This window comes from Plecotus auritus, assembly GCF_963455305.1.
Source record: "Plecotus auritus genome assembly, chromosome: 7".
Lineage (NCBI taxonomy): Eukaryota > Metazoa > Chordata > Mammalia > Chiroptera > Vespertilionidae > Plecotus > Plecotus auritus.
Window position 1 is genome coordinate 92,457,388 of NC_137774.1, and position 26,278 is coordinate 92,483,665.

The 26,278-nt window shown below is 47.6% G+C and overlaps 1 protein-coding gene across 4 annotated transcripts in view; it reads right to left on the reverse strand.

Annotated features, from left to right (window-relative positions):
• Positions 1 to 26,278, reverse strand: part of CUX1 (cut like homeobox 1) — a 365,895-nt gene that overhangs the window by 14,746 nt on the left and 324,871 nt on the right. For 2 of the 4 annotated variants that reach the window (XM_080682652.1, XM_080682651.1), the window contains exons 21-24: positions 24,658 to 24,960; positions 21,209 to 21,397; positions 16,252 to 16,516; positions 994 to 11,586 (exon numbers count right to left, since the gene is read on the reverse strand). The exons of the other annotated variants lie outside the window; for them this stretch is intronic. In XM_080682652.1, coding sequence (XP_080538778.1) covers positions 10,920 to 11,586; positions 16,252 to 16,516; positions 21,209 to 21,397; positions 24,658 to 24,960 — 1,424 coding nt within the window. In that variant the 3' untranslated portion in view covers positions 994 to 10,919. Of the gene's footprint in view, positions 1 to 993; positions 11,587 to 16,251; positions 16,517 to 21,208; positions 21,398 to 24,657; positions 24,961 to 26,278 lie in introns of those variants that run through there. 4 annotated transcript variants of the gene reach the window in all.

Here is a 26,278-nt window from a genome sequence, read left to right on the forward strand (position 1 = left end):
ATCTAACTCCCTGGAGCACCCCCACCGCGCCCCAAACAGAGCAGCTCTGCTTTACCTGTCCACAAACCATTTTGCTTGGGAAAAATAAAGGTGCGTTCTACCGACATTCTGAGAACCCAAGCTTCTTGGAAGAGGCAGGAACTCATGAATGTCTACCCAAACTGGGCTTGGGCTGTATCTCCCACGTCCATGAACGCAGCTCATTTCACGCTGGGGGGGGGGGGGCAGACTCCCATCAAGAACTTGAAGACCAGCCCCACCGCACCCCAACGTCACAATCCGGTTCTCACCACCCTACAGGAACCAATGCTGTGCCTATGCGGAAGCAGTGACCCCCGAGCCGCCATCCAAGAGCCACGGAGGAAGAAGCAACCAGGTCCCAAGATAGCCACTTGGAGGCCCCGTTTTTAAAACCCTCACCCATTAATTGATTTTAAAGAAGGTAGGGAGAGAGAAACATCATGTGAGAGAGAAACATTGATTGGTTGCCTGCAGTAAGTGCCCTGACCAGGAATTGAACCTGAAACCTCCTGGTGCACGGGACAATGCTCTAAACAACGGAGCCAATGGGCCGGGGCTAGAGGCCCTTTTAAACACAGCAGGCGGGATCATGGCAGACGACTCCCTCCCTCCTTCCAATAATTATATCATCTTGTTGCCATTCCCTGTACATCTGCAATTGTGTTTCCTTGGGGCATCAAATAAGGCACATTATTTCATTCAGACCCACTTAACTACAGGGCAAGGAGAAAGGCCACACACAGGGAGGCTAAGCGCTCTGCCTGGGGCGGGGGCACCGCCCGCTTGCAGCCACAACATGAAATCTTGCTTCCTCGGCTGCCTCTGGAACTGGCAGTTAGACAAGCAGAGTCGGGCCTGCAAAACCATGTGCAACTGCCGTTTTGCTTAATTAAATCTCACTTTAAAAGCACTTGGGGAGATTTTAGGGGTAAAAGGACTTTGTGCTGGTTTTTTTTTTTTTTTTTTAACATTTTACATTTTAATTTAGCTAGTGGATCTTTAAAAACCGGGGCATACCTAAACTAGCAAACAAAAACAGCAGAACGTTAGCTGAGCTAGACTTGACTTTGTCAAACTGGTAGAGCTCTAGTGGTTTTACGCTAATTCTCCCATCTGAGGGGAAGGGGGCAGAGATTTGGGGGCAGCTTTAGACATACCCATGTCCTTGAGTGACCAGATGAAACCTGGGGCTGCCGGGAGCACCTGGCACTGATGCGAGACTGTCCCAGGCTCCGGGGTCTCGCACATGAGGTTCGAGTCCCGTTTAACTCATGTTTCTGTGTCACATACAGGAGCTTCACATTCTGAAAAGTACAGCTTAACGCACAACGAACAAACACCTCCCAATCAGTCCTACATCAGTAAGGATGGCGACTCTCTTCCAACCCTGTAGATCTCAAGATGAGAAACAGCTGTCACAAGCATTTGGACCACCTAGCAGCCAACTCTCAGAGCTCTCCCACCTCCAGCCCCGAGACTGGCTGGAGAGACAGGCCCCTTCTCAGGAGCCAAATCATTCCAGAAACCCACACCACACCGTTTCCTTTTTTCTGAGTGGGAACTCACTGGCCTGCATTAACAGGTGCCCTCGGCTGCTCCTTCTTCACATCAGGAGTCAGGGACACAACGCGAGACCCTACAGCGCAGGCTGAGGCCAGGCAGAGGTGCCTGTCCATGGCCTTGGGCAACCAAGCTACCATCAGCCCAGTGCCGGGCCCAGCACTGTTGGCCACCTTTTCACAGACAATAAAGTGGATGCTAGGAAGGTCAGTGCGTCAAGGGCACCCAAACAATAAGGGTGACAACAGCGAGCAGGGACAAAGGCCATTATGGAGCAGGTACCATGTCTGCATGGGAAACTGGACAGTGAGGCCTTTGCATCTGACCCAGGCCCAGGTTTCTGCTGACACCTGCCAGGACGCCACACACCACCGGAAGCATGGAAAGGTGGAGGAAGGGCTGCCTTGGTTGGCAATTCTCCAGGTGCCTTTCAACCCAGAATGACAGTGTTTGCTGCTTCTCAGGCCAGAGCACTTTAAATAAAAACGACCCACACATTCTTGTGTTTGTATAAAAGATATTTACTTCAATTATCACACCTAGGGTGCTAGTGAATAATAATACATGGTGTGAGTTTCATACAGTGATATTGCTTCTCCATATCATATAGGGACCGTTGTACAGTGCTGAGAACAAACATCGTATGGCTAACCAAAGACAGAAGGGACAAGGCCGAGGGTCTGACGGGTGCCTCCCCCACCCCCATGCCAGCCGGAGCAACTTTTGACTCTTAATGTTGAAAACAAATAGCAAGAAATAAAATGTTACCAGAGATGGGTCACAGCAACACAGCAGAGGCTTCTCAAAGCTATTTGTACAAATAAATGATGCCTTTAAAAAAATTTTTTTTTGGTCAATTGGGTCTCTGTGAGGATCTTTTAAAAAAGTCTGTGATTGTGAGTATTAACAAACAAGCTCTAAAAACATCTAAGACTTAGTGCATTACAGAAAATATAAAATACTGCTAAAATGTAAGACACCACGATACACTGTGGGGGGGGGGGGGAGCTGAGCTTATTAAGAATTCTCCGGAAGAAGTCGCCACTCCATGAGTGCGCCTGGCTTGTGCTGTGTAGTAGTCTGGACAGGAGCGTGGCTACCCGCTCGTAGGCAAGTAGTTATTGCACAATTGCAAAGAGCTAGGTCTTACTCAGTGGAAAGGGACGTGGGAAAACCTTTTCTTTTCCCACTTTTATTTTATAACAACTATTCTCAAATGCTTTAAAAATTTTGAACGAATCCTCACATCTCCAAAATGCACAGCATTTTCTGAAGGGTCTCAGATGGTGGGACATGAGATGCCCGTTTTCTCAAGAGGCAGAAAACGGCTCAAGAGATAGACATACATAGACTAGAGAGAAATGGAAACCCTTTGGGGAGGGGATGAGGACAGTTATTTCATTGGAGGGCATTCTTTGAGAGATGAGAACAAAACCAGGACCTCCAAATGACTTCAGAGAAGGGGAAAAGTCATGACATGGAAAGTGAGTCGGGGGTCGGTGGATAGGAGCAGAGACAGCGGTCTGGCTCCAGCTGGGGTTGGCAATTCTCGAGGTGCCTTTCAACCCCTGCTTTGGCCTGGGGGAGCTTCCTTCTCTTGTGCCCATAAGCGTGAGCCCACAGGCCTGAGGCCAGACCCACTTCGCCCTCACACCCCTTTGCAAGCAACTGGGTGTCTTGTTGGCTGTGCTTCTACCTCAGAAAGCTCTGCCCACATCTAACTTCCCTACACACTTAACCACAGTAAGGGGGAGAGGGGCTCCCCCATGACCTCCTTGGTGTGGGTCCTCAAGCCACAGCCAAACTAAGAACACTGTTGCTTCAACAGATGGTTTTGACCAAATTCGTATGCAAGAAAAACAACAACAGCAGCAACAGCAACAGCAACAACAGCCAACTAAAACATGTCAACCCACGTGAGCCTTGCAAGAAACCATTCTCTCCCTCGGAAGTCATAGCCTTGGCCAGGCCGCCGCGCCCTCTCTGACCAGGGCTCCTCGCTGAAACTTCATGAACCCAGAAGTCGTACAGAGGCTCTAGGAGGCGTTGGGGAACTCAACCTTGCTTTTCTAAGTCTCCTCTGCAGCTCCTCACACGAGTGTTCTTCAACTCGGCATTTCCTCACACGGGTAGATTTTTGTTCATCAACTCTCATTTAAAAAGACACGTGAAGACCACCAGTTTTTGAGTGGCTGCTCTGGAGGCAGAAGTCTCTGTCCCCAGTCAAATCCCCAGGCCCTTCGGTTCTTTTTTGGGGATGGGATGGGGAGGGCAGGAGGCAGAAGACAGTAACCACTGGAGTGATAGCAAAAAGCATTTATAACAACAACAACAACACAAAACAACAATATACTCCTGATAAGTACTTAAATGATTAACCTAATAATAAATAGAAGAGGATAGAAATAATTTTTTTTTTCCTCAAGGAAACATCCTTTTATAATTATCCTCACGCACGCTGGCAGGTCAGTAGCAGTCAATCCATCTCAACAAGAAAAGGTTAAGTGCTGGAAGGGAGGTTCTCAGCTGCTGAGTCACAAACACCCCCACAGCGGTTCTGGCCAAGCGCCCTGCAGGCCTAGCTTGGTGGTCAGCAATGGGCAGGCCGGGAGCAGGCGGGGAGGGAAGCCTGTTTCCCTTCAGTTCATGAATAAACGGAACTACAGTGAACATACTCATCCACAACCTGAATCGTCTTGGTCTAAAGCTTACTTTGAGTTCATTTGGTGTGCAATACATTATCTCTTAAAAATGAAGAAAAATGATTTCTATTGCACAGAGCTTTTACATATAGTCATCTATTTAAGTGCTTTCTGTTTAAAGCAAACTAAAAAAAAAAAGAAAAAAAAAGGAAAAAAAAGGAAAATAAAAAAGGAGAAAAAAGGAACTATAGAACAAAAGCAGCCCCGTGCCACTTCCATGTGTCTTGCTGATGGGTCTGGTTTCACCAACGGAAGTCCCAATGCTTCCATACACACTGTGCTTCTGATTATTTTCCATAGGGATGTAGCCGTGACATTGGGATATAAGGCACCTTTCCTTTCTGACCACAGAAAGCTTGATACATAGCAAATAGCATATTTTGTGGTAGAAACTAAAGCCTAAACACTACAGAAATTACAGTAACACAGGCTACACTTCTTAACAGTACTGGATAAAATGACCATAAAAGCAACTCAAAGGTGTTTTAAAAGTTTAGGGACGGGGATGGGGAAAGCGCACATTTATGGATAGCCTAATGTCTTTCTCTCACTAATCTTTTTTTAGGGTTCTTTGTCTACATGCCCAACTTTTAAAGTCAGCATTTTTGAGGAGACTAGGCGCTTTGGAAATGTCTTGTTAAAGCTAAATGTCACTTCATCCAAAAACGAAAATGGAGATGATGCCACTCTAAGCGTGGACACAGGATCTTTGGAGGGGAGGAGGTGGTGGAAAGGTGGCAGCCCGGCCTGGTCAGTGGGGCAGTTCCTGCAAGTGGGACTGGTGAGGGGGGACTGCATTTCCCTTTATTCCCTGGCCAGGCAGGAGGCTCACAGGCTGCTGGGGCAGGAACTCTGGGATGGGGCCCATTTCGCTCAGCTGGCTGCTCCCCACACCCTGTCCTCTGCTGTCTTGATTCACCCAGAGGGCTCTGGCATCAACTTCAGCACCCCTCTAAGGCAGCGGTCGCCAACCTTTCGGACCTCACGGACCACCAGTTGGTGACCATTGCTCTAAGGGTCTTAGAGCTGGATCTTTTTGGAACTTTAATTGGAAACATGTTTCTTCCTCTCTTCCCCCAGTAGGTTTCCTCTATCAAAAGGCAGAAACTGATGGGAATGGGAATGGTATTGTCAAATTTGACCAATCTCTTAGCAAGCAAGCGAGCTGGCCAGCCTGCCATTCAATGGACCGGGAAATGGAACTACATCACGTTGGAGTCCCAGGCCACCACCTTGCCACTCAGGGCAGGAGCTCTGCCTTGTGGGTCACAAAGGCTGACCTGCCATCAAGGCCCAGATGAAACTGCAGAAGGACTGGGGGCATTTTTACATGTGAGCTTTTACCGGTAAATGCTCAAGTACATGATGACGGCACAAATCTTACGCTCCCACTTCCAAATTCTTTCCATCAGGAGAACACTTTGGCCACCAGGGTGGATGGATCCACATCCAACCAACAGCCCTGGGAGCTGGTTTCCTTTAGCACTGGGTGGAGATTGGCATATTCTTGGGAAGAAAGAGCCATGTGACTGAAGACTAGGTGAGTGGGCTGGAGGATGCTATCTTTGAGATGTTTCCAAAGGAGTGTGACAGTGGAGCTGAAGTCCCAACCTCCCAGTGCCAGAGAGAATAGATAGAGTTCCCCAATGCCAGGTAGGAACCCTAGGGAAGTGTCCTCATGTGGCCATTTAGGGGCAGCCCAGGGCAAGGAAAATGACTGTGATGGATCTTAACAGCTGAGCAGAAATGGGCAGAAAGAAAAGGCAGGCCAAAGACAAGGCCCTTTGAGGCCTGAGACTGTCCCTGCCTGCCAAGGAAACAGCTGACAGATCTTTAAGAACAGGTGGAAGTCAAGAGAAAAATCCATGTGCCTCACAGAGCACAGCTGTCTGTCATGTTCTGCTCACAAGAGAGAGAAGATGCCTGCCCACTAGGCCTAGATCATGGATGCCACCCTTCTAGCTTTTTCTCTCCCCGCAGCCCACTTGCTGCACGGTTCCAAGGGGTGTGGGTGAGGAGGGATGTCAAATGGGAGCATAGGCTAGTGAGGTAGACGGGGATAAATGAGGGCTGTGACAAGGGAGGACATCCAGGGAAGGAGCCAAACCTCCAGCCTGAAGGGATGCGGCGAACAGCCCACCACATGCCAGAACCTCGCCTTGTTACATCTCCCCTCACAGCTGGCTTTCTGGCCTCCAAAAGCAGGGGCTTGGGATAGCCACAAGCAGACTCTTGTTTTCATAGGCCTGTTGAGAGGCGGCTGTCATAGTGCATTTAAGGTAAAGGCTATGGTCCCCCAGCTCCAGCTCTCCTAAGTCACTATCACTGTTCCACTTTGTGCTAATCCCAGGATGTGCATATACTCACCCTGCTCCTCTGCTATTTTCAGAAAGGTTTGTTTTTCTAAAATCAGAGGAGTGAAAAACATTGCACAGAATGTCAATAGAGTTCATTGATTACTCCTGCATGAAAGAACATGCGTTCAGGAGAAAGAGAGAAACCCAGTCCAACATTAGCTGGGAAGGCACCCTCCTGCAGCCCGCGATGCCTGGTGATTCTCACTCCAGTCTCTTAGAGCGTGCCTGCTGCATGATCTTAGGGGAGTCAGCCGACACTGGAGCGCTCCCGTGGATTAAAGCACAACCTGCCTGCTGCTAGGTTTGCTCCTGACTGATGTGCCCTGGCCAAGGAGGCAGGTGGGGTGTTGCCTTCCTCCTGGAGCTCGCCAGCTGGACCCGGGGTGGGGGACTCGCGTGCCAGAGAGAGCACAGAGGAACACTTAACCCAAAGCTCCGTAGCCCTCTGGGTCTGGACCACCAACCAGGAGACCTGGACGTCCATATTGGACAGGATGGATTTTAAATGGGGAGAAAACAAAGATGCCAACAGGAAGGAAACTGGACAGGGAGGCATTTGTGCACTGGAAGTACAGGGAGGCCATGAATGGTTACCTTCTTGCCTCAGTCACTTTCCCAGATACAATGGCCAGGGTCTGAGAGTAGTCATACGAGTCAAGATCCTGGCATTTCCTGGAGACTTCTCCCAAGCCTGCATCCCAGGGCAGTGTGCTGATCATGAGCCACCTCGGGTTGTGATGTTCCTCAGGCAGGTCAGCTCTGAGAATAATTAAATTGAGCTAATGGCTGTGGTTATTCTTTCTCAAGAAAAGTGGTCTGGTGGACAGAAATCACAGACATCCCGACTGATCTGGAGGTTCAAGGAAAGTCACTTGGGAGCCGGGCGGTGGATGGGTCCAGGCCAGAACCCACACACCCTGCACCTCAGACACCACGGGAGAGCATGGGCAGGAACCAAGGGGCAAGAGGCTGATGTGAACACTGATTTTATGCTGAGCCTCCACTTAGCCAGCTAAGTAATGGCAAAAACCTTAAGTTATGAACACTGCCTCCAATTAACAAAAAGAAGCCGTTTAAAATGGTATAATGGAGCTTGTAATGAAGTGTTAGTGTTTTGTATGGAACTGTTTTCCCCAGGGGAGAGGTACAAATCAGCTTTTTAAACTGATGGAGCGTAAAGAGGAGGAGGTCAGCTGCCTGTGGGAGCCACTGCTTGGAACGCCAGCCAGCTGAAGGTGAAACCCCACGGAGAAGATGCTGTTCAAGGCACTTGAATATTGCTTATCAAGATGAAAGATCAACCCTTAGACTCAAAATGAGGGGCGCAGTGAAGAGGGGGACACTTCCTGTGCTGACAGGTTTCTGTTATTTAGTGGCGGCTCTTAGAAGTATTACAGGCGGTGATAGCTTAAACACAAAAGAGCATAGGGTTGGGATCACAATAAAAACAATAAATAAAGAAAAAAATACAAATACAGAACTGCAAGCAAAATTTAACCAACTGATTGTATCAAGCACCCAGATGTAAGTCTGGCAAAAAAGACAGAATGGAAATAAACAATAACCTACTTAAAAAAAAACCCCCACAAAAAACACAATAACAAAAATGACTAAATTGCTTGGAAGAGCCAAAGTGGCTGTTTTAGACTGTTACTATTTGGCCACAAGAATTAACAAATTTACAATTTTTCAATTTCTTCAGATTTAATACCTCCATATATAACAGTCATGCCTTTAAAATTAACACTACCCTAATATTTCCTGTTAACTCCCTGCTTTTGATTCTGATGAAAATCAGATATTTAGTGATTCATCACACATGATGACAAAATTCCCTCAAGGTTTTTGTGGAGAGGACACCACAGTACTGTCAGGGGCTCTGCTACTCACTGTCCTAAGGGTCACTAATGCAAATTCGCTCTTCTTAATGCACCTGAATTGAGCCAGATGTTAATCTATTTCCCCTTAAGCTGCTCCATTTTGAATTCTCTTCTCACTGAACCAGATTTCAAGTTCAGAGATGATGCAACTATCAAAAGACAAATGGCCTGCCTCATAGCCTCCTAGAGCCGTCTGAAAACTTCTTATTCATGAAAAGGCATTGTCTTTAGTGTAGTGACTCTTAAATTTGTGAAAACTTGAACTAAGTGCTGCAGCTGCAGGTTAAAAGACTGTAAATGAAATATATAATTTCTAAAACATCATGCAAGAAATGTGGTTTCACATCTTACAGTCAAAGTCCTACAAGTTAATTAATACAAGCACACTGAGGTGTAATAGCGGGAGCATACCTCTAAAATTATAACTCCCTCCCACCCCCAAATCAAAAAAAGATAATATTAATTAAACTTAAGAAATAATGAATGCACCATTAAAATGTCATCCAAAGATGTTGACCTAAGACAAAGGTTTCAATGATACACAATACGGTCAAAAAGTTTTCAATCAGTAATATACAGTATGACAACTACATCTTGTAAATTATACCCAATACTGCCGGCAGTCTATCCCTCTAAAGAATATTTGCCCCTTTCATCCCTTCCTAACAATCAGATAATAAAATACAGCACCTATAAATAAGCAAAAAAAAATATATATATATACCGAAATCATCTATTGTTAGTTTAAAGATATGGCAATAAAGGAGTCTAAATTAGCAAACTTGTAGAAGCCATAACTGATAAAACAGCTTATTGAAAAAAGGTGGCAGTAATGCACTCTATGTGTGCACAGGTACTTAAGAAAATACACAGACGTATAAAATTGCACACACGCACACACGCACACTCTCATCCACCTCTATTCTCACGCATATACACATAGACAACAGGAGGAATCAGAGACAAGTTAGACTTTTGATTTGTACTTAGACTGCCCTAAAAGACTAAGTAAAAGACTGCATAAAAGAACGCTCCAAGAGCAAAATGAATGGAGGGTCAACGGTCTGGAAGTGAAGAGCATCTACGTTTTGGTGTCAGTTTGGGCCATCTCTACGGGGTTGGGAGCAGAGCCCAGATTGCTACGTTCTCTCTTCTGCAGGGAAGGAAGCTTCCCACGACTTCAACAGTCATCAGTGCTTGTGGTGGGAAGAAAGGGAAAGAGAGAGTGCGCGAGAGCCCTGCCCAGGCCCAGGGAGCGGCGTCCCCTGGTGGGGCTCAGTCCATCAGGCGCCTGGGAGAGTGGTGTGAGGTGTGGTGCCTTCTGTGCCAAGGAAAGACTGCTGTCTACGAGGGGTGGGCCGTTTGGCCCCGGAACTTTAGTGGCCTACGCTTTCCTCCTTTCTTTAAATGCTCACATATGTGCAGACGCACTAACACAGACGTAGACACCATAAATTAAACGAAATGAACGGGTACATGCTACAGTTCTAACTTGTCTCCTAAACCTCCGAGATATGAGGTCTGATCAGCGTGCTCTGCGGTTAGAGGTTAAAAAGCAGATTATAAAATACCTAGATTCGGATCTTTTCTTTTTGTCCTGATTTGGCCTAGAATGGAGTGTATTAAACAGACCCTGGCCAGCAAAAGCCCAGAGTCAGTTAAAGCTATGGATCAATGTGCACTACATGTCAGGATTCTATTCACGTACAATAAAACACTACATCAGCTACCACAAAATCAGTTATTTTCCTGATGTGACTTTTCTTTTTGTTAAAAAATATGTGGAGTAAATGTGTTTTATTTTAATTCAAAGTTTCAAACGAGAAGATTCTTTACTTGAAAATATTTAGGAATCCAAACTAGTGTGTTTAGAGTCGGTTTGACTGTGCAATCTCTTAGTGGCAACTGAACAGCTACAAAAACTTTCTTTTTTAATTTTTCTGAAAAATCCCCCCTCCCCCTTTCCTGGTTTAAGAAGATAATAGTGTATTATCGCTCTGAAGCCATTAGATGGCAGATAAAAAGCCCCCTTTTAATATGTGGGTTTGATTTTTTTTTTAAAGCCCACACGAAAGAGGAGGGCGCAAGGCAAAGCTGTAAGAGTTATTCCAGAACCTGTGGAAATCACTTAGGGCAATAAAAAAAACACTTCAGGGTACAAAAAAGCTCGACTACACATTTCCGTTTTCTTCCTTGAAAACACGACAAAGATTGGGCTTAATGCTCCTTTGTTTTCTATATGCACCTTGGCCTATGGCGATTTTGCCCTGTGGCCCGCAGGGCAGTAAGTGCGCAACACGGTCCAGGCCGTGGAGTCGGCGCCGCCCTCTGCGCGCCCCGTCCCGCCCCGCCCCGCGCGGCTCCCAGCAGCCGGCCAGGCGGACGGGCAGGCGGCGCCTTCAGAACTCCCATTCGATGGGCTCCTCGCGGCTGGCGGCCTTCTCCAGGCGGTGGATTATGCTGTTCAAGTTCGCGGCCTTCTTCTTCCTCAAGGGGTTGTCTCGCGAGTCCTTGCCCGCCGCCTCGGGGAGGCCGAAGAGGCTCTGCAGCGAGCTGGGCCTGCGGGCGGCCGGCGCGCTGGTGCTTGGCAAAGCGGAACTCGGGGCGGCGTCCCGGGCCCGGGTGGGGCCCTCTCCCGGGGCGGCTGAGGTAGCGGCGTCCTCCCCGGTGGCGGCCGCGGGGTTTGGCACAGGCCGCGGGCCGTCCGCGGGGCCTTCGGGCGGCAGCGGTGCCCGGGGTCGGCCCTCGTCGGCGTCCTGCGGGGCCGGAGTCCCCGAGGGCGGCGGCTCCGCCTTCTCCGCCGGCCGCGGCGCCTCCTCTTTTTGCTCCTCTGGGGCGGCGGCCTCGGCGGGCCCTCCCTGAGACTTGGTGGCGGCCGCGGCGCCGCCCGACTCCTCAGCGTCCGCGGCGCCCGGGCCCTCGGCGGCCTCCACGCCGTCACAGCTGTCGCCCTCGGAGCTGGGCGCCGGCCGGCTGCTGCGGGCCGACGGGGAGTCGCTGGCCCCGGCCTGGCCCTGGCTCCCGGCCTGAATCTCCTCAATGAACAGTTCTCTGCGGATCCGAGACCTACGAGACACAAGCAGGGAGGGCGCCGTGAACTGCTGTGCACAGGTGGACACGGCCCTCCCGGGGAGCCTGGGGCTCCTGCCCTCCGCGCCCCACAGCTCTCCGCATCCCCACACCCTCACCCTCACCCTGTCGCCCAAAGGCCCTGCCACCCGCAAGGCAGAGCCTGAGCTCCTCAGCTGCCCGTTGGCCAGTCACTGCCGACCCCTGGCCTAGCCAGGAGCCTGAGCAGAGCCCTCACTTCGTTTCCCAAACTCTGTGCCTTGGCATAAGCTGTCCTGCCCCTTGGTGGCAATGCCAGTCTTTCTCCTCTGGGATGGAGCGCCAATGTTACTTATCTAATGGCATCTCCGGCTCCATCCCACCCCACCTCTAACTCGGCGGGGAATGGCCAGTTCCAATTTACTCTCTGCATACCCCAGGCCTAGCATGATGCCTACTGGTCTACAGGAATAAATGGACATACAGGACGTCAGGGCTTCAAGAGAGAGAGAACCAATTATGGGACAATGTCCAGAGTGAAACCTTCAGCATCCATAACCTTTCTCTGAGCCACAGGTCAGGGGCTCTGGTCAAGGCTTAAGTGGGATTCCATCAAATTATGTTTCAACTAATTTCCTCCTCTGAAAGGAGAAGACCAGGGAAGGGTCACTTTGATCAAGCAGGAAGGAGACCAAACATGTGCCCCAAGCATGTTTTAATCGAGATGCGTGTAGCTGACAGTGGATAATGTGCTCCATCACTTTGTTGAGTCTGAAGGAAATAACGGGCTCTGGCCTTCTCTGTTTCCGAGGCCTTGGAGACACCATGAAGGGCTCTTATTAAGCCTTTTTGTGCCAGATTTTCTCCTCCCATGATGCTGACAGTACTAGGCTCAATCACAAGTCTCTCTAGGGGTGTATTCCAAAGAGCTGAAAAAGCCAGCCGTTAGTGGAAAAGGATCTTCAGGTAAATGACCAAGTCCAGTGTCCTGCAGAAAGCCCTTGGGTGAGGAATGCAGGAAAATATTTTCTGCAGTAAATATAATTCAATAAAGGTAATGTTTTTTGAGACCTCAGTATATGTCAGGTCCTGTGTTGGATGTGGGAAGTGTTGGAGCCAGGGAGAATCTGGCTGTAGTTCAGTCCAGTGTGTCAGCGCTGGTGGCAGCTATCTGCTACATAATTATTTGTTCCCAGCAGAGGGTGAGCTCTGACTCTTGTTCTGAAGACAATTTCTGAGCCTGAGGTGTAGGGTGAGGTCCTGAAGTCTTCCCAGGGGTCACAGAAGACTTTCCTCCTTCCCTGGGGCTACCGTGGGAGCCTGAGAAATGGCAGTTCTTATCAACAGGTTCCTGGGCACTATGCTGGGAGGGCAAACTGGCTTTACTGGCTTTAAAGCCCGTTGGCAGCTGAAAATGCTAGTTGGGGTGAACACCTAATCCTACCCGCCCCCCCTTGTTGGGGAGGTGGGAGGCTAGAAGGGCAGCTAAAGGTTTAGCCAGGTCACAGGCCCAAATACTAACTCTGAGTCTCAGGGGCAGACTGGCCCAGCACAAGGCACAGGCTTTTTAGAACCGGCAATCCTGGGTTTAAAATCTGGCTTTGTCACTTACTACCTGTGCAACTTGGATAATTTCCTTAACCTTTTTGAGCTTGATGTGAAGATTAAATAAAATGTTAATCTATCATTTAGGGCACAAAGTAGACAAAAAAGAAAGGAGCTTCATGCAGCTGCCTTTTGAATGACAGAATTACACGTGCTAAAGCTAAGGTAGATGGGCTGGGGGGAGGGCAGGGGCAGCTTCATGCCTGGGGGCATGGGTTCCAGGCTGCCAGCCTTACCAGCTCAGTGTGTATAACCTTTCTCTGTAAAATGGGGCTGGTAGCACTACACTCAACTGCTGATTGGAGGATCTAATAAGGTAACACTTATAAAGCTCTTGGCTCAGTGTCTGGCACATACAGGGTGGGGCAAAAGTAGATTTACAATTGTGAATACATGAAACAAAGTTTATATTTGTACTATTTATTAATTACTGTATTATTTCCCACAAACAACTGTAAACCTACCATTGCCCCACCCTATATTCTGTGCTCAACAGATATAAGACATCATCCTTCTTGGCCTAGAATTGTCTCCATGTCTAAGAGGAATATTGTCTTCTGGTCTAGGAAGACCAGGTCCCAGGAACAGATCTGGTTTTCAGGTGTGTCATGCAAGGTTCACAGGCCACCATGGCTTTTAGGTTTGAAAGAGTTTTTACTGGGTGGACCTGCTCTTCCAGGAGACCAGGCATTCTGTGGTATGTTGTTCTGGCATTCCTGGTCACATTCCTAGGTAAATGGTCACTCTAAGATACTTCTAATTTCCTTAGGGTGAAAGGGTAAGAAGAAGTAAAGTTTTATTTTTTGAATGGGGGCAAAAACTGATCCAAGCAGTATTCCCTGAAGGTTCCAGGGGGGCAGGAGAAAATAAAATCAATACTGCTGTTTAACTCCCGCAGAAAGAATGGAAGAAACTGCTTTCTCGCTTAGGAATTAAACACATTCAGTGATGTGTGCTGAGTACTACTGTGTGCAAGTCCTTGTATGAAGCTCTGTGGGTAAGGTGGCCTATTTTATGGAGTATAACGTTCTTGTCCTTCTTTCATGACCTTGTATATCTCATACCTCCCAGATATTTTTCCAGATCTCTATAGCTAAAACTAATCTCTGCCCTTTGCTCTCCCATAGCCCCGCCTGTTTTGATATGGAGTTATTTTTGAAAGAAAGCATTTATGAAGCATCTACTCTAGATCCAGACCTGAGCTCATTTATTAAGCCATGAGGTGTTATTGCTATTCTTCCTCTCTCCTTCTTCTCTATTTTTGTCCAGGGTGTATAATTGAATTTGCATCTCCACAATGACCAGTTGACCACCATGGTAGTCAGGAGACCAGAAAGTTGAGTGATGACAGCTGAGAACCTGGAGAGTGTGTGCTCTGGCCAGGAGGTAGTGATTGACACTCAGCTGAGGCCTGAACAAGATCTGGAGAAAAGTTGGCCCCAATAGGACCAGGGAAAATGATTTTGAAGATATTCTGTGTCATTAGTAGCACCTTTAACTAGATACTCAGTAATCTATAGCTTCATGCACTGCTGTCCAGAGTTATAATACTTGCATTAAAATGGACCTAACTTGAAGACTTGAAAGTACATATTCAAATGCTCCTTTGTGTCTAGAAAGTGAAATGGGATGACATAACACCTGGCAAGGAGAGGATCCGGCGTACCTAGGCCCATATTTTGAATCATTCTCTCCCCATCACTTATTTACTACTGTCAAAGTTCCCTTCCATGTGGAGGGAGCTCCATTATTGAGGTAGAATATGGTAGGAGGCCTCACTTTACCTGTTTTTATCTGATTGGTAAATTAGGATGATTAAGCTGTTTGTACTCAGCTCCTATAAATTCTTTGTCCTCATTGGAGCTAGCCTGGGCCAGTGCTGCCATGAGTACTACTGTGTGCCAGTCCTTGTATGAAGCTCTGTGGGTAAGGTTCTCGGGGTCAGGTAGCAGGTCTATTTAGCTCTCACACTAAGCTACATCTGTTAACTTAGCCTTTATCAGCAATAAAGATGCTATTTTGGCTCCCATCTAATATTTAAAAAATTTCCAATTTGTTCAGAAGCTGGGAGGTTTATTGGGCTCCTTCCGAAAGTCCAGCAGAACCTATCAGACACAGGGCCCAGTTAGAGACACAACTCCTCCCTCTAGCCCTTGACCTGCTGTGATCTCTTGCCTGCCACTTGTTTCAGATAACTGTGAGGGCCCTACCCACACTAGCTACATAGGAGTACTGACCCTAGTTTTATTGAGCCCTATAGAAAATGATGTTCTGATGAGAACTTGCAATCCCTTATAAGAAATGAAAAAAGCAGGAGTTTCCACCAGGCCACTGGAAATTCTTGGTTTCCAGCAGTAGGAAGTCTTCGTTACAGCTATGATCAACAACTCATTATCTTTCAATGAATTTCCGCTATCTAATCAAACGTCACCTCAGTTTACTTTGCTCTACAAGGAGATCACTCAGCCTTTTCTTGCTCTGGTTTTATATTTTTCATCTGTAGAAGGCAGATAATACTATATCCATCATATGTTGTGAGGAGAGAGTGATACAGTGTTGGTTAAAACACTTAGCTCAGTGTCTGGAAGTCTAGTAGATGCTCAGTGAATCTTCATTAACTCATGAACTTTCCCCCAAAAAAGGGTTTTATACTACTGAATTTAATTACAAAACCAATCAAACTAATTTGGAAAACAATACCATAAATGACCCAGAGAAAGCATGCAGAAATCACTTAAGAACATTCATTACTATGGAATCATGAATGCCTACGCTTTCCCTTATTAAATGATACATATTAGAGGAAATTTTTTTCCTTGTCATGGATGTGGACTGTTTGTAACTATATGACACTATATCTTTGGAGTTAAGAATGCCAATAAAACATAAAAAAACACCTAACTGGCCAAATTACTGAGAACTAACCAAGTTCTGAGACCCCAGTATGCTGGGGGGCACACTGAAGATCCTTCTTGTGTACCATTAATGGCCACTCTATGGTACAGATCAACCTCTGCCCAAGGGCTGAAGCATGTTCTCTCGGAGCCATGATTTACTGGGCTGAGAGCTGGACCGTACCTGTAATTGTGGAACCAGTTGATGACAGTGCTGGTTTTCAAGTTGAGCTGGGTGGCGAGTTCTTCGATGGTTTTTGGTGACGGGTATGGCTTTTGCTGATATGCTCGTTTCAGAGCTTCTTTCTCTTCAGGAGCCAGCACCACACGGGGTTTCTTCAGCTGGTGCTGGGGCTGGGGGCTTGCGCCTTGGCTATAGTCAATGCCAACGGAGGGTGGCTCGCAGGGCTGGCTGTCGCTGACTGAGCTGTGCCGCCGCTTCATGTAGGCTGGGGAAGGGAGAGAAGTCAGACTGAGGGGCAGGCCCAGATGTGACATCTGCCCAAGTCCCTGACCCTCATAGTACAGTACATGGTATACAATTGGATTGAGATCACTTTTTAAAAATCCTTACTCGAGGATATGTTTTATTGATTTTCGAGAAGAAGGGGGAGAGAGTGAGAAACACTGACATGAGAAACATAGATCGGTTGCCTCTCCTATGTGTCCCAACTGGGAATCAAACCTGCAACCTACATATGTGCCCTGACCAGGAATAGAACCCGCAACCCTTTGGTGTACAGGATGACACTCCAACCAACTGAGCCACCTGGCCAGGGTTGATTGAGATTACTTTTGTGTGGGTTGTGGCATCAGGCTGATCTGCTCTCCTCTCACAAGAACATCTCAAAACACTTGAACTAGAACCATTCTGAAACCTAACACACATTCATCAAGGACCTGCTCTGTTATAATGGGAGGTTCCTGTTGGTCCCTGCATGACTAGTTTAGTGGAGGGCACAGAGGGAAATTAACTCAGGTCAGCCTGGGGAGAGGTCAGGGAAGGCTTCCCAGGAGATGATGTTTAACTGAATTTTGAAGGACAAAGAGGGATTAATCAGAAAAAATAGGTGATGAGGTAGACTATGGTAGGAGTCTGCTCCAGAAAGTGGGAACAGCATGAGCAGAGACACAGAGCTACACAACAGCATGGTTAAAGTGTGTTGTGTGTGTGTGTGCATGCAAAAGGGGCAGTCGTGTAGGAGGAGCTGTCAGACATAAGGCTGGACAGATGGGCAGAGGATATCTGGGGGCCATCTTTGGTAAAGGGGAATGAACAGAGAAACATGGAAAGATGGAAGGATGGTAGAATGTGGTCAGTGAGTGGGATACCTGAATTTAGACTTTGAGAGATAGAGTAATGGGTGATAACAAGATTTGGGGAACAGCCAAGGGTTGAGGAGGTCAAAAAACGTCAGAGCCAAGTGATGTATGGGTCAGATGGGTCAGAAAATCTCCCTGGGCGAGGTAGGATATGAACATGGAGGAAGACAGTGATCCTGGGCCACAGTCTTGAGGAAGTGTAGTGAGTGAGCAGGAAGCTGGATGATGATGAGAAGGGGACTTAAAGCCTGCTGGAATGAGCTTTGAGGAGGCAGGAGCAACCCAGGAGTGGAGAAGTGGCTGGCATAGGCTCAGAGCTTGGGGAGACATGTGGCCTGCCCTGGAAAGGGCAGTAGAAGAGGAGAATGGCACAGAAGCTGGAAAATAGGGGAGTACATGTGCAGATATTTGTTTTTACGTGGGATAGGGCTTAGGAGGAGCAGTGGGGAGTGGGCTGGCTGCAAGGCTCAGGGACTGAAGAGTGTGACTGTCACTTGGGGATGTGCCGAATGGACTGTGAGATAAATGGAAGGCGATTCCTGGCTTTTAGGTTCTCTCAGTTTTATTAGTGTTGTCTGTGCTTCATTTGCAACTCTGATTATTATGCGTCACTAACCACTAAGCTTCTTGAGCAAATGAATCCTCCATAGTGATCTTTCTAGTGAACTAGTTTGAAATACGGTCTGAAAAGTCTTTAAAACTTCTTAAAACTGATGGAAGATGAGAAATATTTAATTCAAATGGCATGTAGTATTAGTTGTAGCAGTATCATCATCATCAGCAGCTAACATTTATCATTGATCCTCAGTCCCACAAGGGGAGAGACTATTATCAGCCCTTTGTACAGAGGAAGAAACTGAAGCTTAGAGAGGCTGAATGATTTTCCTGAGGTCACACAGGTAGGAAGTGACAGAACTGATGTCTGTTCTGGGCAGCACTGGCTGCCCTGCCCAATGGTGGCCCCATCTGGCCACAGCATGGGAGCAGGGTCCGAGGTTGTGTCCATGGGAGCCACAGAAGTAGAGTATGGACTGTCAAGGTGCATCTGTGGCCTCCAGGGAGAGGACCCTCGCCCATGAGCTGGCAGAGGCTGCATATATGTGTGTGTCTAGGTGCTGTGACTGTGTGTTGGGTGAAGGGCCATCTTATGAAGGTAACAAAAAGCAGAAGGCAGACTGAGGTAGAGAAAGGTTTAGAAGGAAGAAAGAGCAATAAAAGATTTGCGCTAAAGGGAGAAGAAAGGCTTTATGAAAGAGAAGGAAGCATAGTGTCCATGTGAATCCTAGTGTGGATTACCTGGTGCAGACTTTTTAACCTACGCTGGCCTGGTAGCACAATTTATTTTCATTGATTTTGAAGGAATACATATTATTTTAGTAACTATCACTTACTGAGCACTTATGTGTGCTGCTTATTATACTGGGTACATTCTTTTTAATCCTCACACCTGAAAAGGTTAACATTATTACCCTCATTTTACAAATGCCGAATTTAGGCTACTTAACTTGCCATTTTATGATTAGAACTAGGAAACAATTGAGAAGGCCAATCTCTTTTCCTCACTCCCCACCCTCATTAATATGATAGAGTTAAGAGGCCAGAAAGAAATGAGCCTGGTCTGTCCCGCCAGCCCCATCCTGTTGGGCGGTTGACAAGCAGCCTATGGAGATCACAGAAGTACTGATGGAACAGGTGCCTTGGTCTCCCACTGGGGCTGGTGAAGGTTTATCTAGTGAGCATCTCTACTAGGGAGAGAAGACAGCGGGGCCACATCGCTCAGGGACCTTGGGATGTGAGGAGGGGCCCCACTGAAACAGTAACTCTTTTGTAACACAAGATGGCGCCCAGAGCCCATGTAGAAAGGAGTAGAAGGACCCTTCCTGCCACCCTCCCCCTCAAATCTATTTCGGGGGGCTAAGGCCCTCTTCCACTGGCCCAGGAGGAGAAATACATCAGGGAGTGTTAGAACCAGGGCTTGCCTCTCTGCTGATGTCTACAAGACTGGCCCGGACCTTCAGACCTGCCACTGGATGAGGGAGCTCCTGCACTTAGCAAGCACAAGGAGGAGGACACTGCCTTTTGACAGAGGGCAGAAAATTTTAAATTGCTTGGGTGAGCATTGATAATTGCTGAAACTTGGTAATGGATATACTGGATTCATGGTATCATTCTTTCTGTTTTTATATTTGAAATTTCCTATAATTTAAAAAAAATTTAAAAACTTGGGTGGTGATGTGGCACCAGGCCTCTGGAGGTTGTAGCACTGTCTAGAGCAGTGGTTGTCAACTGGTGTCTGTGGGCCACTGGTGGTCCGTGAGGTCTGAAAGGTTGGCAACTGCTGGTCTGGAGGTGCCCAAGAGGATGTGGCCTGTGTCAGAGCCTTGGTCTACACTCCCGAGGGTGGGCAGGAGCCCACTGGAGGGCCCCCTGTGGGGTGGAGGGCCGCCTGGGCACAGTCCCAGTGTGGCAGGCACTCAGCTCAAGGCAGAGCGCACACAGCTGAGAGCAGCAGCTTTGAATGAGTTTGGATTCCTGCTCCTTACTTATGCCAGCTTTTGAAATCACGTAAGTTTCATAATGCCAGAGACTCATCTTTCTGGATAACGCCATCTGTATGGGATGGAGCTGTGTGGATGAAGGGAAGTCTCTGTGTGGATTAAGTGCCTGGCAAATAGGCGCTCAGGAACTGAAGAGTCTATGTGATACAACAGCCAGCCCCACGAGCTCCTGGGGGAGGCATCAGAGACTCTTGCTCCTTTCTGGAGCTCCAGTCCTTCCCTGGGGGGATGAGACAGTGATGCTGGGCTGGCGGTGAACAGCAGCCTCTCTTGGTGAATTCATATGATATAAACCTGGGCTCAGATGAGCTGGGGTTGGGGCCAGGGACAGCCACATTGGTGGCTGTCATCTGTACTCTCTGGATGAGTTTCTCGGCAAAGGCTGATTTAAGGAGGGCGGTCACAGCTTCTTATGGCCAGGCCAGCAGCTGTACCGGATCTCCACATCTAAAGGATTTGAATTCAGCCACCGAGTGAGCTCATACTGCAGGTCAGTGACCCAGGACTGTCCCCTCTGAACGGAGGACTCACTAATGAGAAGCAGCATGTAGGAGTGCAAACCATGAGATGGAATAGGCATTACTTTCCATCACCAAGGAAATCCTTTAGGATTTATCCCATGGTGTAGCCTCCAGCGTACAAGGAGAATGCTGACCAACATTTGAGTTGGAGGAAAGTGCTGCACAGAGCCCTCTAGGAGGCCGCAGCCTCCACAGGCCCCTAGGCCCCTCAAAGCAGGAGCGCTGTCCGGCAGGAATTTGCTCTGCCATTTTCCAGGCACCTAACTTCTTTGAATCTGAGTGTATTTATCTACAAGAGCACTGATTAATGCTCTCTCCAATAAGATAATATATGGAAGTCCCTGGCATGTGGTGCATGTGCAATAAGTGTAATATTGCACTCACCAAACAAGACAAAAGACAACAAACACAAGCCACCACTAAGCGCTGTGGTACACATTTCTTGGTGGCCTTACTCTCCCAAAGGAAGAAAAAGGATACACTGACCACCAGGGTGACCATCAGGAATTGTCAAAATGCTCCCCAGTGCTAAAATGCCCTTGAGTTTAGGCTGCTAAGTAGAAAAAGACACAAATCTTCCCATCCTTGGTGGATGGTGCTAAAAAAATCCTTTGCCCTGCCTTATAGCCCCGCCTTATAGCCCCTTGGTTATAGATCCATGTTCCTCATCAGCTCTGCATGAGGCTTTAAAAGAAATAGCACATTTAGAAATGTGAAAGCAACTGGCCGGGGCAGTTACCTTTCTTTTCCATTCGTTTCATATCCATCAGCTTCTCCACGTTGTTGGGGTCATTCAGCCATAGCTGCATTCGGACAAAGGGCTCCCGTCCCTTCAGACTGAGCTTGTGCCAGGGCTTCGGGCGAGCGAGGAGGTCGGAGACAGAGCCTTGGGTGAGCCCTAAGATGGTCTCCCCAAATAAGCGCTGACCTAGAGAGAAAATAGAACCAAGAGAGATGTCATCACTGAGACCTTGGGGTCTGGAAGGATAAGTATGTATCAAGGTTATAATCAGACATGGGGTTTAAAGGCCCAGAGTCTGGTCAGCTGGGTCCTGGCTTGGAGCAAGCACTCTATAATGCATTTCTTCAGCCAGACTTGTGACAAACTTCACTGGAGACAGTCAGTTTTACTCCTGCATTCTGCTTATACACAACGTTTCTGTCAAGCCTTCAAGCTCTGGATGAACTGAGGCCTGGATAATAACACCTGCTGCATTTATCAGAGGTGGTTAGTCCCAAACCCGAGCTCAGGAGGTTAAGTAGCACACAGGGAGATCTCTCTTGTACAACCTCAAACTTGAACTCCTTTCATGATTTGCAAGGTTATCAGGTCTTGGTGAGAAAACAGGCCACTTGACCCAAGGTCACAGCAGGAAAGAGAAGGAGAAAGAGCTCCTCAGCTATATTTTTCTGAAAAGCAGGCCATTTCCAACTTGAAAGTCCATTTCTGCAGTCTAAGCTGCCTCTGCCCACTGGAGCTCAAAGGGCCTTTTCTTGATGCCTCTTCCCTGGGGCCGTGGTGGGCAGCCTGCTCCCCAGGCTTCTCAGAGGGCACATCGCTCTGGACAACACTTTGAGAGCCATTAAGCTGCAGGTTAAGAGGGGCCGCCACCACTTTTAAAGGTACAAATGAGAATCAGGCACAACCTGAACAACTTCAGTGAACAGGACTTATTAGGAAGAAATGGAGACTGGGCTCAGAGAGGCCAGTGTTTGGTATCAAAGTGCACGGAACACAATACCTGAGACAGAGGTGACTGTGGATGACTGGCTACTGCTGCCGTACCTCACGTCCTCCATCTGTGACAGGGAAACACTGTCACTGTGCTCACAGGGTAGTTGTGAGAAATGGCAGAGTGCTGCCTTAGATGCATTTACTGATTTTGTAAACTTGTGGCTTCTCTGCTTTTCAAATTCTTAGTTTAGCCTACCAAGTTTTTAGCCATTTTTTGTTGTGGTTGTTTAAAGTAAGTTTTACCTCATTCTAATTTGGCAAATAAATCTTATTTCATTCTGAGAAGCTTACTATGTTCAGGAAAGTGACATACATAAACAGCTAGTTGCTTTTTGCTGATCCACCTAGTTGTATGGGAGGAAAATCAAGCGACTAGTCTGAGAAAATGATCTGTATTACTAGAGGTTTCATAGTAGTGACTCCCAATCATTTTGGGTCCCAGATCTATTTGAGAACCCGAAGAAAGCTACAGACCTTCACCTGATGAAATGTGCACGTACACATTCTGCATATGATTTCAAGAGATTGATGCACAAATACCCCAAGATCCCAGGCCAAAGGTTAAGACACTGCCTTAGTTGAGTCTCAATTAAGGGCCATTTGTGCTGTCTAATTCAGCTGGAATTTGGCCCCCTCTATGTTCATTAATCCACTGAGAGATGCCCATAGGGGAGGCAGCACGTTTCCTGGAGAAGCTGAGACCTTTGAGAGCAACCATGAAGACTTCTTCTTCTCTCTAAGTCCAGGGTGACACTGCTATGGAGCCTTCTGGCGGTTCCTGCTCAGAGGCATAAGTTATCTGGAGTGAAAAGTTTCACCGCTCAGAGCACTGATTCGTGTTTCACGATATCTGAAACAAAGTTCCAGAAACCAGTGGGATTCTGCTATGTCTGCACATGAACATCATCAGCTACAGCTCTATTGCCGATGGTGACATGAATGGTAAGGCCTAGGATGAGATTTTAAGGTTCAAAATCTCATAGCTGTGATCTTGCAACTTATCAGTTTAGAAAATGAGAGTTTTCTTCAGCTGATTTTCAACATTTATATAAAATGATACTTCCTATAAGGGAGGGAACAGCAATAATATATCAGGTCCACTTCCTTGGATTTGTCATAAGACTGTAAGGTAGGGGATGACACAAGTCTAGGGATCCTTGCACATTTTACTAATTGATGGTCATAGGGGAATTAGCCATTTTTAAGTCAACAGCTAAATTTTTATTTTTATGAATTAATTAAAAATGTTCTCAGTGGCTATTACTTTTCTCTTGTTCTGTTTTGCACAAGCAGTTAAGTGGAAGGCTTCAAGCAGACAAGCTGGCCTCATCCCCAGGGTGTGAGGTCACTATGCAAACTTTCCTGGAACGCACTTCACTGCTACTCCCTTCTTTTCCTGTCCCCTGGGAAAAACAGATACACAGGTCCCTTCTGAAGGTACTGGGCAAATTCCAAAAACTCTTTGGTGTCATTTTAACATGCACAGAAGAGAACAAGGCTCTTTTTTTCTTTAACCTCATAATTTAATTATAAGTAAATCTTGGTTAAAAACATTTAAAAATTAAAAGGTATTAATTTTCATATATGACATAGGAACCGGAAATTTTGTCAGAAAACAATGCTCTTTTAATTGACTACTCCCGGGTAATAAGAAGGCTATAAGTGTTTGGGAGTGGCTGTTTCCATTCTCGGGATGCCTAAACTAGAACCCCACTTGGTCCAATACTATCCTGCAGGAGCACAGTGGTTTGAACGACTGAACACCCTAATATTCTTATAGCTGCAGCCATTTGATCAGTGGTGCCATAGAGCCCTCAGTGAGAGCCCCCTCAAACAGAGCACAAGAGGGGTGGGGAGAGGGGCCTGTGGCACTTTTGAGGTAAACAGCCTTGGTGTGAAGCTCAGTGGGTAGGCCTGGGGAATGGAGGAGGCTTCATGAGGCAGAGGAATGCCAGGCAGAGTGCTAGCAAGGCTGCTACTCACAGCCCCATGGTAGGCATTGTTATTCCAGTTTTATTGAGGAGTCTCAGAGAGTAGCTTGCTCAGTAGCACAGACAGTAAGAAGGAGAGTTGGGATTTGAATTCAGTCTGTCACACTCTTCCTCTGTGCCATCCAGATGCTGCTGGGCTGATGCTGATCCTGCCCAGCTCTGGTGCCCACAGGGTTTAGAGCCCTACTGGGCATGCTACAGGGTGGTTGGAGGGGACGGTCTGAGTAGGCTGCAACCCTAAATGCATATCTTTTAAGAGGTCCCAGAGTGGGCACAGCTGGGATTGAACCGGAGACCTCTAGCACCCTTATAAGCCCCTTAAGTGTTCACAACTGTGGAACGTTTTGTAAACATTTAAAACCTCTGGCTGGCTCAGCCTGAGGCCCCTCCACCCATTCTTCCTAAGAACTCCACAGGAAGCGACCTGCCACCTCTGGAATAGCAGCTCTGGAGGGAACTTACCAAGGTTGTTGTCAGTCAGCACCTCCTTGACCCTCTTGGTTATACCGTAGGTGTCCAGCTCTGGAGACATGGCTACCAACTCTTGAATGCTGAGGGCCGAGTGTCCAGAGAGAGGCAGTGGGGTGGTGGGCTGGGAGTCGGTAGCAGGCGGGTCGCTGGGTTCTGGTGGTTTGCCATCCTTACTTGTTTCAATGGGGGGACAGGGCTGCTGGACCAGTTCAGTCAAACTCTTCACCGATTCACTCGAGCTCATTGGTGATTCTGGTGCAGGGCTGCAGCTGGCAGAGGTCTTTGGCGTGCTTTCTGTAATTAAAGCACACAGAAAAATGAGGCTGAAACAGCCATCTTTCACCATGTACATCTATTTTCCTTACCTAGGACAGTAAGTAAATGCCCTGTATAAGAAGGATACAGCATGGCAGTCTATGAATCTACTTTAATTGTCGTATAGTTTTTTGACTGAGAGTAACCACTCATTTTTGGTATTAAAAAAATAAAAAAATAGCCCGGCCAGTATGGCTCAGTTGGTTGAGCTTCATCCCATGCACCAAGAGGTTGCCGGTTCAATTCCTGGCCAGGGCACATGCCTGATTGCAGGCTCAATACCCAGTAGAGGTTGTGCAGGAAGAGGCTGATTGATGTTTCTCTCTCATGGATATTTCTTTCTTTCTCCCTCTTCTTTCCTATCTCTCTAAAATCAATAAACACATATTTAAAAAGAATAATAGCAATAGAAGAAAAACTATAGGTTTAAATAAGAGGTTTCTGAAGACTCAGTACAAGGGCCATTCTGTTAAAAAAAAATGTCATATTGCCCCGCTGGCGTGGCTCAGTGGTTGAGCGTCAGTCTATGAACCAGGAGGTTATGATTTGATTCCCTGTCAGGGCATATGCCCAGGTTGCAGGCTTGATCCCCAGTGAGGGGCGTGCAGAAAGCAGCCAATCAATGATTCTCTCTCATCATTGATGTTTCTATCTCTCCCTTCCTTTCTGAAATAAATAAAAACATTTTTAAAATGTCATATTAATCATGTGCTATCATTGTCATGATTTCTCCTAATGGTTCCCTATTTATATATATAAAGGCCTAAGCAACCGTTATGACCAAATGGAACGACCAGTTGCTATGATGTTCACTGACCACCAGGGGGCAGACGCTCAATGCAGGAGCTGCCCCCTGGTGGTCAGTGTGCTCCCACAGCGGGAGCGCTGCTCAGCCAGAAGCCGGGCTTCATGGCTGGCAGGTGCAGTTGCTGTGGTGGGAGTCTCAGCGGGGCTGGGATGAGCTGCAGTGGAGTTGCGCCTGGCCCCGGCTTGGGCTCCTCCCTAGCCGCCTGCCACTTTGGCAGTCCAACATCCCCACGAGGGGTCCCGGATTGCGAGAGGGAACAGGCCAGGCTGAGGGACCCCACCCGTGCATGAATCCATGCACCAGGCCTCTAGTCTTATGTAATAAAAGCCTAATATGCTAAGTGTCCGACCCTTTGTGTGACCATTTGACCAGTTGCTATGACGTGCACTGACCACCAGGGGGAAGACGATCGATCAGTAGGTTAGCTTGCTGCTGGGGTCCAGCAGATTGGGATTGGGTGAGATGGGCCAGATACGCCCAGGAGCCCTC